The 14,091-nt window shown below is 42.8% G+C and overlaps 1 protein-coding gene across 2 annotated transcripts; it reads left to right on the top strand.

The window, feature by feature from the left end:
- The first annotated feature begins 384 nt into the window (after positions 1-384).
- KDELR2 (KDEL endoplasmic reticulum protein retention receptor 2) lies at positions 385-13,335 on the top strand. Of its 2 annotated transcripts, none has more exons than XM_030459644.1 (5): positions 385-607; positions 7,014-7,114; positions 9,787-9,945; positions 11,042-11,294; positions 12,096-13,335. In XM_030459644.1, the coding sequence occupies exons 1-5, from the start codon at positions 517-519 to the stop codon at positions 12,128-12,130; spliced, it is 639 nt and encodes a 212-aa protein (XP_030315504.1). In that variant the 5' UTR covers positions 385-516; the 3' UTR covers positions 12,131-13,335. The 2 variants fall into 2 exon arrangements, with proteins under 2 accessions (XP_030315504.1, XP_030315505.1); XM_030459645.1 differs by lacking the exon at positions 385-607 and adding an exon at positions 1,771-1,857.
- The last annotated feature ends 756 nt before the right edge of the window (positions 13,336-14,091 follow it).

Genomic DNA, 14,091 nt, shown 5'->3' on the forward strand with positions numbered 1-14,091 from the left:
TCCCTCCCGCTCCTCCCGGGCGCTTCTTTCGCTGGCGGAGCCTCCTCACCCGCGCAGCAGCCGCTTAACAAAGGCTCTCTCCTTTCCTCCCCTGGAAGTTTAAGCTCTCCCCACCCCTCAGGGTTCCGTACGCCGCCCTCGGCGCCGGACACCGTGCGCGGGATCCGAAGCGCGGACTCCGCTCCTCAGGGCTCGGCGGGAGCCAGGCCCCGCTGCCACCCGGGCCCGGGCCGCCCCGCTCGCAGCGCCAGGTGGCTGAGTGCAGCCATAAGTTCGGTTCGGTTCCGTCCCCTGCCCGGGGCAGGCGGGACCCGCTCGCCTCAGGGCTAACGGCTCCGCCATCCCGGCGGGAGGCGGCGGAGGGGCGGAGCTGTTTCCTCCCGTTTCCCAGGGTGCACCGGGCGCGGTGGCTGTCTGGCCACGTCCCCGGGCCACGTCGCTCGGTGCCCGCTGAGCTTACGCCATCTTCGCTCCCCGGCTCCGGGCTGCTGTGCCGCCTCTGCCGCCGTCGCCGCCATGAACATTTTCCGTCTCACCGGGGACTTGTCCCACCTGGCGGCCATCATCATCCTGCTTCTCAAGATCTGGAAGAGCCGCTCCTGCGCGGGTGCGTGCGGAAGGCCGCTGGGCGGGTGAGGGGAGGGCGGGGGGACCGGCCGGGCAGCTCCGGGCCGCGGAGCCTCAGGGAAACCTCTCTGGGGGGCTGAGCGCCATGGCTGCGTCCTCACCGCGGTGGGGGGTGTTGCGATCGCCTCTGCCTGCCTTTCGGGATCGCTCCCCGAGGAGAGCTCGTCCCAAACGGTGGGGGGGCTGCGGAGCAGCGCGGGGGGGGTTCCCGCCTGCCCCACTTGCCCGGGAGGCGGCTGTGGTAAAACGGAGAGAGGCGGGGGATTGGGTTTGTCGTCCTCCGGGGCGCCATCTGAAGGCCCCAGGGCGGGAGGGTAGAAGTCTCCCCTAGCAGGTGAAAAGGGTCGATCGCTTCCCTCAGCGCCGGAGAGAAAGGGCTCTGCCTTCGTCCTGACCGACCTCCCCCTTAGCTTGCTCCCCTCCAAAGCCAGGGTGTGGGGAAGCGGGTGGAGGGGGGCACCGCATCCCCTCCTTCGGGCTGGGACTCGTAGCATCAGTGATTCTGTCAAAGGCTTAGGGGGCTGCCATTATTTGTACTTTTAATCCCCGAGCGCCACCGAGGCTGTCCCCGAGAGCTCGCTCCTGCCTTATGTAACTGCCCGGCACCGGGAGAATGAATGGAGAGGCAGGTTTGGGGAAGGGGGGGGCGCGGGGCCTCCCTCCCTCCCTCCCTCCCCCCGCCCATGGCCGCAATCGGGAGCGGGGACGGAGCTCATTTTTCTCGCCTTCCCTGACACCGTGCACAGCTTTCCATCTGCGCTCTCAGTGGGCACCTGCCAGCGCCGCTCTGGTTTTGGTGCAGCGTTGGGAGTAGCTGACGTGCAGTTTGCAGATCCTGAAGTTCCTTCCCCTGGCTCTCTCCCTTTCTCCCAACACCCCCTCCGCACTGGTTTGCATTCGCGGCTGAGTAACGCGCCCTCCTCTTCCCTTTTGTTTACCGCTCTGCGGTAAGAATTAAACTGTGATTCGTGGTTACAAGGCTCCTGGGGTGTTTTCTTGTTTGCATGGCTAGCTGCAGTAGGAAGCTGTCGGAGAGAGGTTCCAGGCTGGAATGAAGAGCTTCCCGTCGGGATCCTGGCCTGCTCTGACGTGGCAGCGGCAGAGGTGTGGCGGGCGGGAGATGGAGCCGGAGCCGGGTCCGGGCCGTGCGTCGGGGGTGGCCCCGCTCCGCCGCCCCTCTGCCCGCCGGGAGAACGGGGAGAATGCTCCTTCTTGTCCCCTCCGTGTTTTGTACGTGCTTCGGAGAATTCCCTGTGATGTGGTTCGGTTTTGGTTGTTTTTTTGTTTTCCGCTTGTAGTGTTACGGTGTGGTGGTTGGAGGGAACTGCAAGCAGTTCTTAAAACTGCAGCATAGCTGTTTTCTTTGGGAAAACTAGGAGTCCATTCAAAATGGACATTTCTGTGCTTTCTGTGTTACATGGATCAGGCCACCGACCCTGAAAAAACAGTTTTTGCTGTGGACTGGGTGAGTTCTTCTTGAAGAGCTTGAGCTTGGACTTTGTCTTCTCTCCAGTGCACTCCTCCTTGGTTAGCAGGAATCTTGATTGGAGATTCTTGAAATCAGTCTGCCATGTGTTAACATGAAATATTGTTCAAATACCGAGTTAATGCTGTTACATTAGATGTATATGTGAAATCTTCAACTGAAAGCATGAGGGATTACTTTGAGAATGGGGAAGTGAAAGGGATTTGTACTGCAGGTAAGAGGAAGTACAGGTTCTGTATGTTATGTCAAGCCTCTTTTTGTTAATCACTTGGTAGTGCAAAAGGAAAAAAAATAGTAAATTAGCAGCTTTTGGTTTTAAACACACTTGGAGTAGGAACTGTTCTTAACTTTACAAGAGAGCTCAGGAAAATTACTCCACAGTCCAAATACAGTAGTGCAGAACTATTTTTTCTGAAGTCATGGAGCATAAGAGCTCCTTCCTCATGAACTTCCCTGGCTCATGTTCTAGTGGATAAGGAATTCTGTCTGAATCTGGAAGGAAAATGACCTGGCCTTCTCCAGCTCTTCTGTAGAGTTCTATCCTCTGCTTTAATGTCAAGATTACAGACAATAAGAGAGTTAAGGATCTAAAAACCGAATATCTCTCACTGTCTGAAGAAGGAAAATGAGAAATAGTAGTTCAAGGCTAAAATTCAAATAGGGTTTCAGCCAAGAGATTCTTAAGTGACCTTTGGATGAGAAGTTATTTACATACCGAGTACAATGTAACCTAGTCCCATCTTTCTGCTCAAAAAGTGATCTGATACTGTTTTAAGTCAGTTTTGATTGAGGCTCTCTGTTACTAGGAATTACTTATTCATAAGAAAGTCATCTCATACCAATCATTATTTTTCATACTGCTTTCTCCAACACAAAAAAGTAAATGGGCCTGTATTAAGTAGGACCCTCAGATCTTCACCTTAGCAAATTAGCCCGTGTCCCTCAACCCAAATATTCTGGTCTAGGCTCTTTCATTAGAAATTTCTACTTCATTTATTTTCCTGAGGAAAAAAAAAAATGAAATGGGGATGCATTTGTCTGGGATTGGTAACTTGTCTTTAGTTCTGCCTTATGTCTTAGAAGTGGCATGGATCTGGATTTACTCCTATGAGATTAATGTCTGAGGCCTAACAGGTTTGTCTAGAATAAGAAAAGCACCTCAAGGCAGCATGAAATATTATTATGGGGACTCCAACCTGTTCATTGGAGTTGTTGCTGTGGTTTCTGCTAATAAATATATATTGGCAGAAAATACCTTTGTAAAGTCATACACAACAATAACCCTAAATACTTATTTACTAACATTGAGCAGCAGCTAAATGACTCTTGATAGTGGGCTTCTCCATAGAGCAGTTAATAAATTAAATAAACAAATCTCGTGGTTACTGGTGACTAAGGAAGAACGGGCAGACCAGCTGCTGCTTTAACTGTGTACTTTTGAACCAGTAGAAGCTTAAAAAATAAATAAAGGCTTCTAACTGATTGCTAAACTGTAGGCTGTGATCCATGAAGAGCTGGCAAACCACATGGTGCCGACTCCTCTCTTCTGGTGGCATCTGTGTGTCTGAGGCCTTTGTTCCAAGAGGAGCTCTGGGGCCTGTAAAAGCAGCTGGAAACCAGAGTGAGACAGCCCGTGTACCTCTGCTGCAACCTGCTGTTTCCTGAAGACACATCAGTCCCTGTTCTCTTTCCTAAGCAGTGACTCTAATTGAGGAGCACAGGTGAGGTTAGGATAATCAGCTTTATGAAGCAGTCCATGTTTTCAGTGTTCGACAGACTTTTTTTTTCCCCTGCTAATTTATCCACAATGTTGAAAAGAGAACAAGGGGAGAGCAAATCAAGTCATGATTTCAGAGCTGGCAGGGAAACAATTTTTTGCATGACTGATTATTTGAGTTTCCAGATTTAGAACTTGGAAAGATGTTTGCCACTGCAAATAATAGCTGAAAAATAATTACTAGGATCCATGGAGACTGTAGCAGGTAAACTCCATTATTGACTTTGTGTCATGATCAGGGAATTCATAAGATTTGAATTCTTTGTTTTCAAACATTGTCATGTTCAGACTATATTTTCTAGTCCATTCCAAGTAAAATCAGATTGTTTGCTCTGTGAATTACTGCCTGAAAATTGTTTGGCTTTTTCCAGTGTCATTTGGGAAATGTTAAAGGTGACCTGCAGTTGCAAGACTGTCAGACTGTATGATGAATACTTTATAAAGTAATGTAGCTAGTAAATATATAATACTTTGGCTAGGTAATGTAGCTGCCCCATAATTTTATGTGTCTACACTCATGCTGTGTTGAAGACTTCAGACAGCACTTTGCCATAGGGATATACAGTTCATAGTATGCACTGGACAGCCAAGCTGTCTGGATGCCTCTTCTGCTGCCTACTGCTATGTACCCATCTCACAACAGCAGAATGAAGCTGATGAGAAAATACTTAATTTCAGCTCTGCTGTCTTCCCTGGCTCTGAAAAATCACCTGAGCTTTTGAATTAGTTTCATATTATTGATTTAAGCCAAGCTGAACTGCAGAAGTTGGAGAAGTTCCGTGTGTGAGGATGGAACAAAACTGAAAGGTTTGATTGTAAAATTTGATTGTAGAGCTTGGGAAGAAGAAAACAAAATGTGTTTATTTAGCTTAAGACTTAAGTAGTTTGTGGGAATAAAAGGAAAGGGAGAGGGATGAGAATAACAGCAGTGTTATACAGTGTAGTCGTGTATATTGCAGTTACCAGCCAGGAGGCAAGGGCAGTGCTGGGATAGGTATATTGATATCCTTCCTAAAGTTTTTAAGTGGGTCAAATTCACACAGCAGAGTGTTCACCTATTTACTCCCCCTGTTTTTGCTAGTGCTTTCTCTGAGTTTGTCTGTCTCTCCATAGGTCTTTGGTTTAAACTGGGAACCTTGCCTGACTATCTTATTTAACTTGAAAATTAGCTTAAACTTGGCTTTTGATGTGTTTCAGGAGCATTTGACTTGTTCTAAAGATTCAAAATTCAGTACTGGAAGTCTTAATAAAAATTTCAGCTTTTGAGTTAGGGGGAAGGTGAGGCTGGCAATAGCTTGGAGGAATGTGTCAAGGATATTGCTTGTATTTTTGTGACTATATATCCAGATGCACATTTATAGACATTTTCAGTAATTACTGTATCTTACATCCTTTTTTTTTTCCTGTTCACAGTTCTTTACTAAAAGAAAGCACCATGCTAAATAATTTAAAGTAACTATATGCTGTAGCATGGTGCTGTACTGTAATCTGTCCAGGTGGATTTCTTTGTCCTTTGGGTCCTGACCTTAAGGCAGCATTGCTTTCTGGGAGGTTTTATTGGCATGAGAGCAGGGCTCTGTCAAACCTGTAATGTCAGTGAGCACACCTGGGCTGCAACCAAGGCTGCTGCTGCAGCTCTCTCTGTGGTCTAGTACCAGTTCAAGAAATGTCAATTTTTTTTTTTCCTAAACTTTGAGAAGTGGTTTCTGGTTCTTGGTGAGTTTTTATGTTTTTGGGGGGGGGTTGTTGTTTTTTTTTTTTATATTTACAGATTATTTTTTATAGTTTTACAGTCTCTATAACTGTAAGTTTTGAGGCAATTGCTGTTTTCTGTCCTACAGTTTCTTACAGGCAGTTGAGCTGTTCTTCAGGTAGTATATTAGGCTCATTAGTAGGCATTTCACATATGTAAGTTACAAATAAAACCCCTTTTTAATTGTTACTGTTTCAGCTATTCCTGTGCTTTATGTATAAATATAAAGTTCCTTCAGTGGGGCACCTCACTCAGGTTTTCTTAAGTCACAGTGAAAAGGGGGTTCAGTAATCATAGCAGATAACCTTTGCTTCAATTGCTTTATGGCACTCTTCATAAAGGTCTTCTTGAGAAATATGTCTGTTAAAGGGACAAGGATTTTCAGCCTTGCATCCTACCCCTCTCCAAGGAAGCCTATTTCCCTCTTGTTTTTTGTACAGTATTTGCATTCTTAGCTGGACAGATTAAAGTATTTTCACCCTGGATGACTGAAAACAAGAATAATTGGAGTAACAAGATAGAGGCACAGGCTGGGTTGTTTTGTCCCCCTGCTGTGACATGCCACCACATCAGTATTAGGGAGCAATGCTTCACCTCAGTTTCCAGAAGCTTTTAGTGACTGATGGTGCAAAGCTTTTATGCCTCTAACTCTGCTTCAGTGGCTGAAGTACGAACAAATGTTTTGATGGCAGGGGCTTTGGCCTGAAAATGAAAGTTCATTTGAAGATGCAGTGTAGATATCTGTCATTTTAAGTGATTTCTCTCTTTATTTATATTGTTATAGTGCATAGTTACATCTGTTTCTGGCTATTTAGTAATTCTTTCCTACACCGTGTTGTCAGTTAAGTTTCTGAATTTAATTGCCTTATGTTTTAAAATCAATTTATTCCTTTAAAATCATGTTGTTGGTATTGACATACTTTCTAATTATCACTGGATCCTTAGTATCTATTGCCCTTGTACCTCTCCAACTATTCAGGATCTGAAAAATGTACTGAGGCATGTGTCAGCACTCTGAGAAAGGAAAGCTAATGCAGCCTTGCTGCACAGTGCCCAATGATAATGCTGAACAGATAGTGCCATCTACAATAATACCACCTGTGAGGTCTCTGCTGTGACTTCCAAGTCTTGTGTAGCACTAGCACCTTTTCCAGTATAATGATGTGTAGGTAACTTATATTCACAGAACTGAGATACATGAACTTAAAGTTCTGTTTGTACAGCTTAGTTCTGGAAGCTTGGGTTTTGTACTAATTTTGTAATCAGGTTGGTTAGAAATAAAGGATATATTCTTCTTCATCCTTAGCACCAAGTGTTTTAAAGCACATCATTGCTTTGTGAGTAATGATTTATTTCCTTTATTGCTTTAGGTATTTCTGGGAAAAGCCAGCTTCTGTTTGCAGTGGTCTTCACTACCCGTTATCTGGACCTCTTCACTTCATTCATTTCATTGTATAACACATCTATGAAGGTAGAGTATACCAATGAGTTAGAAAAGCTAGTAATAATGCATGCAGAATGCATAATTTAATTAATGAAAGCTTCTTTAAGTGGCCCACTGCACAGTTAATACGAAATAAGTTCTAGATAGGCTTTGAATAAAGAATGTGGGAAATGGACTCAAAATCCTATGTCTTTCTACACACCTCATGTAGTTTTTAAAAACTCTCTGGGGACAGGACATTTAGAACAAATGCCAGTTTGGCTTTTGAAAGTAAAAGCTTTTGGGAAAATGGTTCAAATAAATTGTATTTCTCAGTTGAGACATTAGAGGTTAAGTAAATCTTTTACTCATTACAAGGTAAATTAGTATTCAGAATGCATTGCCAGAATTGTAGCTATTGTCTGGTCAGAAGCTGACAGCAATGTGCTTTTAGGAATGTTGCTTGCATCAGATGATGCCCTTTTTGCCTATCCACTGCATGTTAGTAAGCTCAGAGTCAGTTTTGTTATTTGTTGTTTGTGCCTGCAGTTTGTGGTGCTGTGCACAAGAAAAGAGGACAGTTGCCTGGCACAGTGCAACAGGTCTGTGGCACCAGTACAGGGTGGTGCATCTGTGATGTCAGAGCAGACACCTTTTTAATCCAGGTCCTTTATTTTGTTGATGCTCTCAAAGTTAGTTGAAGAGGATAGTATAACTTTGCCAAGAGGAAAGACTTGGTGGTCAGTGATATAAAACATACTGAAGAATTAGGGGAATAATATAGTAAAATAAAATTTTTAGATCATAACCCTACTCACACCCTTGTTTTCTAACAAGTCAAACGTATGCTTAAGGTTTAGTATTAACAGTCTAGGTGGAGAACTGTGGAGTAAATAAAAGATTCTTGAAACCCAAACTTTTTTCCCATGTAATTTCTGGGAACATGAAAGCTACTGCTGGGTGCACTAAAGGAGCAGCTAGGTTTTTTTGCAATTTAATATTGGTTGTGATTTGGTTTCATGCCCATGTCTTTGTTCTGCAGCCCTCCTACCCAGAAAAGGAATGAACATAGGAAATTATATTTGTGATACTGTACTAAACTGAATCTTTCCAGTGAAAGAGTGGTCCCTGGTTCAAATCCAGTATTAACTTGCAAAATAAAAGCAAGTTACTGTTAACAGTTTCAAAGGTTAGAGAGAGTGTTAGATGTAATTGGCTTTTGAGCCCATTATTGTACTGTCAAGACAAAGCTGCTTGAATGTCCCAAACACATCTGCAATCTCCATATATTTAGGAGTATATGGTTGTAGGGAACCTGAACTACTATGCAAAAAATCTCACCCACAGCATAACTAAATGAATTTTGTAATCTGAGGAAAATGCTATAATTGACAGCAAAAAAAGTTGGTTAGTTTCTGTAGAGTTAGGGTTTTAATCAGAATTTTAAAAGAAATATTAAACTACAGGTGCCAACTTTATTTGTCTGGTAGTGATCATTGGGTATTTAGAGAAATGAGTTTATTCAGTGTTCCAGGAATATTTGCAGAAATACAGGAATTGGCAGTGTGTGCCTTTTGTAATGACCTGCAGACTAGTTTTTGTGATTTGTAGCATTCTGTATTACAATATTACAGTTTCTTTTTCATGCTTCCTGTATTTGAGTATTGGATGCATTTCTGCTGGTGCACTTGACAGTCATTTTTCTACCATTCTTTTCTTTTGGTATCTTTAAAAATGAAAACGTTCTTAATGTCCCAAAACACACTATAATTTTTTCGAAGAAAACTTAAATAAGGAGTTGGGATTCCTTCATGCTTTCTTAGTATCTTTTATGACCAATTAGGATTAGTTTATATGTGCAATAGGGATTCCCTATATCTGAATATATAGGGAATATCCCTATGCCAATATATTGATCCTAGAGGTCTTTTCCAACCTTGATGATTCTGTGATTCCATGAAATCTTGTCCTGTGGTCCTTTATCTCTAGTCAGCTGGGGTGCTTATGATTCTGGGATTTTCTAGGTAAAAAAAAGTCTATTTGCCTGTTCCATGGGGAATAGCTATGTTGACTGTACCATAACAATTAAAAATGGTAACATTAGACATCAGCTGAAATTGAAATGGAATCTTGGTTCAGTGCTTCTATCAGTCTGTTAGTTTTGCAGTTTTTGTGGCCTGTTGGTTGGTGGAGAACATTGGCCACTTGCCACTCTTCGGATTTTATGGATGTTTAAAGGTCTAAATCAAATCAGCTAATTTGTGATATGTTAACTGGCTGAGTCCAAGTGAGCCACACTGCTCCCAGGCTTTTTGAAGGTAAAAAGTCCCCTTCCATCATTATTGCATGCATGTGTGCACATTTTGACTGTGCACAGTGACACAATGTGCACAATGACATTTTTACTGTCACTGTTTTGGGCCGGTGCTGCTTATTTCTGTCTGCTCAGGAAAGGGTATTTAAAGGCACTTTGGAGAAGCAGTTCAGCCAGAGGCAAGGTGGCACTTTTAGCCTGGAGTCATGGTTTTGAATTATTACCTGCTGAGGAAAGTAAAGTATCACCAGATAGCCTGAAACTGCAAAAGCATGTAAACAAACAATGCAAACAACCAAAATGACAGCACTTAATTTCTCCTGGTGCCTGAGAATATCTTTGTTCAGTGAGTTTGATCTAATCCTGCAACCTCTGAAAGTTTTGTTTTTTCTTTCCTTCTCTTTAGCTTATCTACATTGCTTGCTCATATGCCACTGTGTATCTGATCTACATGAAATTCAAAGCCACCTATGATGGAAACCATGATACATTCAGAGTGGAGTTTCTGATAGTTCCTGTTGGTGGACTCTCGTTTCTTGTCAATCATGACTTCTCTCCTCTGGAGGTGAGTTGATTTGGGGCAGGAGATTATATGTTTTTCTCAAAAAAAATTTAGAAGATGAAGATGTGCATTTTTAGGCTTATTGAGGAATGCTTGAAAGATGCCTGTATTTACTAGGTTCAGGCTAATCCTGTTTCCTTAATGAAGCTTTACAGTATAGATTTCCATGAAAATTTAAGGCACTTCATGAGACTGACATTATTATCAACATTGATTATTCTATTAAGCAGAAGACTATCTTTTCCTCAGTATATTCTGATGCTTATAATAATTCAAAGGTATCTTTCCTTTGCTTATGTTTGTTAAAGAAATGCCCCTGAATGCAGTTTGTGAATAATTGTGCCACCTGGTGAAATAAAAGGAATTACAATACTTCCTAAATTTTGTAGAATCACAAATGGTGTAGAATATTAGAAAGAATAGCATTGAATCTGAAATGCAGCTATGTGTTTTCCTATTAGAAAAAGAATATTTAAAATTCTTATTGTATAGAGTTCAAGGAGGTGACTTTTCACACAAAATAAAAGTAACTTTAAATGCTTATTTTAAGTGTATTGAGATATGGTTTTATATTTATTTCAGTTAAATAATGCTACCAGAAAGTAAAGGAGTTTTAATTGCAACACTTCAAAACATTTTAAATTTTATTCTGTATTAACTTATTCTTTAAATCAGTAGATTAAAAAAGTTGGGAGAACGTGGGGAAAAAAGGGCTTCAGTTTCCCTGCACCTTTTTACAGCACCATCTCCATAAGCTGTGTTTCATGGTACTGTGAATCCTGCTCTGACAGATGCACATAAATTTCCTCACAAGTAATAAATTTCCTCACAAGTAATAAACCTATGCCTGGCAGTTCACTGAGCAGCTGGTTTGGAGAGTCTGATGGCTGCCAAGAGAGCTGTTCCCTTATAACCATTCTGTGGTTGGTAATGAAGCATTCAGTTAGTGTTTCCTGTACCAAGGGTAGTTTGCCAAAATACTCTACCTGTTCTTAGCATTGTCAAAGAGTGAAAAGTCAATCCAAATCAGATATCTTCTGTGCTTCTCTTGTCAGTGAGACCTTTAAATATACCTGTGGGCTTTTTTTGTTCCTTTCAGATACTGTGGACTTTCTCCATCTACCTTGAATCGGTTGCCATTCTCCCTCAACTTTTTATGATCAGCAAAACTGGGGAAGCAGAGACCATCACTACTCACTATCTTTTCTTCTTGGGTCTGTACCGTGCCTTGTACTTAGTCAACTGGATTTGGCGCTACTATTTTGAGGGATTTTTTGACCTCATAGCTGTTGTTGCTGGTGTGGTCCAGACTGTCCTTTACTGTGACTTCTTCTATTTGTACGTTACAAAAGGTAAGTGGTGCAATAACTTCCAGCTTCAGGTTCTGGAATGAGCATGTTCATAGGGATCTGCTGTATCAGCATTACTAAGTTGTTAATTCTGTTTGCAAATTATCACTGAAATCTCCTTGATAAGTTTTAGGAAATACACTTTCTGCAAGTGTGAGGCATTTCTGAGGATTGTTTCGAGTACGGATAGAATATAAATGTGTAAATGGTTTGATAAACTTAACTGCAGATGTAAAGCATGGCTAGATACATGTGTCTGTTGCCTTCCCCCAATAAGCATGATCCTCATGCTTCTCCTGACAGTGTGCTCTGTTTCATGCAGATTCCACACCTAAGAGACATCCTTCTCAGTGTTTTAAGTACCTTAAGAATGCGAAGTATTTTGGATGTCTCAGTTTATCCCAAGCACAGAAGCAGTCGTTTCTTCTGGGTGTATTGGTAATCCTGCCCTTGCTCACATTCCATCTTCCATCACAGAACTACAGAGCTATGTGGGGCTTTATTATTATAGTTGTAAGTCTTGAGAAACTGCAGTCATAGGCTGGTATGTCCTACAAGGATGAAAAGTGAGGATTCCAGGGTACCACAAGAGGGCAGGAATGGAATAGTTAATTCATCCTAGTTTTACCAGTACATACTGAGAGAGAGGCAAGCTTGGGAGGACTGTCTGCTGTGCACCCTTTTGTAACAAAGTGACTCTGGGTGACTTGTGTTTCTTTGTGCCCTTGATGTTCAAAGAGTGTGTGCTTCTCCTAGATCACATTTCATTTTGCTAATTGTTTTCTTTCCTGCTTTTCCTTGCAGTACTCAAGGGAAAGAAACTCAGTTTGCCAGCGTAAGTGCCAAAAAACCCAAACATCAGCAGCACCTGTCCTTTGGGATGCTTGGACAGAACGATCCTTATCACAAGCAAAGGTGAAGATGCTTGAGACAGAAAGTCAGAAACACAGCTCTTTATAGTGCAGGTAGTCATCAGCGGCTCTGTAAGAACGGAGGAAGAACAACCAGCAGATTTCTGTTTGATGCATCTTGCCTTTATCTTTTTTATTACTATGTATAAAGATTTTTTACATAAAGAAACTTATACTGTATTAATAAGTTCAGTGTATGGTTTCAATTGGAATAGTTCCAAAAGTGAGATTTTTGTGAGATTGTTTATGACCAGGAACAAGTGCAAACTTTTTTTTTTTTTTTAATTTTCAAGAAGTTCTTTGAAATGACTGGGGGTTTTTTTCTTTGGTTTTTTGTTTGTTTGTTTTTTTTCAGTGCACAGATATGTGCATCCTTGATGGATGGTAGTCATCTGTTCTTTCCCCTTGATTCAATTTCCATTCCACTATATTTATTTTTTTTCCAAAAGGTGAATATATGTCAACTCTAAATCTGAAACCACCGATGTCTGATGTGATGTGCTGGTGCCCAGTCTTTGTGCCATCTGCTGACATGGAGTTAAAATATATGTTGGTGCCAGAAGGTGGACAGTCACATTTTGTAGTTGTTCCCCTTCTAAAACAGGCTGATGGCAAGAGGACAGTAAAGAAGTCTCCTGAGGCCACATGGATGGGCCCTTTCCTGTTTTGCCACGGTGTTTGGGAAGGTAATCCCAGTACTGAAAGCCCTTGGCAGTACAGGTGGTGATGGGTAAGAGATGCAGTTGTGTTGCTCAGTGGCAAATGTTTGTGACTGTATCCTTTGTTCAGGAAAAGGTTAAATATCTTGAACATACAGCCCTGCTACACCATTGCAGCTGTAGAAACAAGAGACTTGTGAGTTGTTGATTACAGTAATCTGTAGGTGATCATTTTAAACAGTATCTACATTTTCTTTTTAATGAATGCTTTATAAGCAACTTCCATGTTCGGCTTCAAGTGGTTTTTTGATGTCACTTTTGGACAATTAAGGTATTTTTTTTTATAAACTTTTCAAAATCAGCAGCACCAGTTATCATTCTTTATCCTTTAAATGATTCCCTTTTTTTACTGAGCTGTTGCATGATTTATCCTGTGTTACCATCCTCAATAAACACTTTATGAAATGGTGAAAATGTTATTTTTTTCTTTCTGAATTAGAAGTTTTCCTTAAGCCTGAAACCAGATGAAAAGCTGCAATCAGGACAAGTTGCTAATGTCATTGTTTACTCTGTTGAAATGTGAACTTTTTAAGGTTGCTGAATGAAGCAATGGTGACTTAGTTCTGCCTGTTTCCTAAGTGTACAATGCAGGTGAGGGTTTGTTGCTTGTTTTTGTCTTCAAGGTGGTGTTTATCTCAGTACCAACACCGTTCCTCTGGTTAGTGACAGTTCTCAGCCCTGACCCCAAGGGCACAGAGGATTTTGCTTGCAGTGTGTGTGCTCGCAGGATGCCTCAGCTGCTCCCCTCGGTGCTCTTTTCTCGGAATAGCCCCTCTCACGGAACACCGGGGCTGTCTGGAGCAATACCCTGGGGCTGCTTGCTATGAGAGACCCTTCCCGGATCCGGGCGGGTTGTTGGCTTCTATGCTGTCGGTACCGTCCTTCGGCCCAGTTGCGCAGTGTCCCTCTGGGGGCTGTGCTGAGGGTTCCTGTGCCCAGCGCTGCTCTCAACCCCACCCTTATGCTGACCCTGCTTCCGCTGCGGCTGCGCAGCACTGCTGCCGGTTCCGGTGCCCCACGGGCGGGGTGTGGGTGTTCTGTTCCGAACGCCGGGAACGGAACCGGTTCCGACCCACTCCTGGCTCCTCGCGCATGCGCTCGGGGCGGGGCAAGGCGGGCACCACGCACGCGCGTAGTGCGAGGCCTGGGCGGGAAGGGCGGGGCGGGGCG

Source organism: Calypte anna, chromosome 14 (assembly GCF_003957555.1).
Source record: "Calypte anna isolate BGI_N300 chromosome 14, bCalAnn1_v1.p, whole genome shotgun sequence".
NCBI lineage: Eukaryota > Metazoa > Chordata > Aves > Apodiformes > Trochilidae > Calypte > Calypte anna.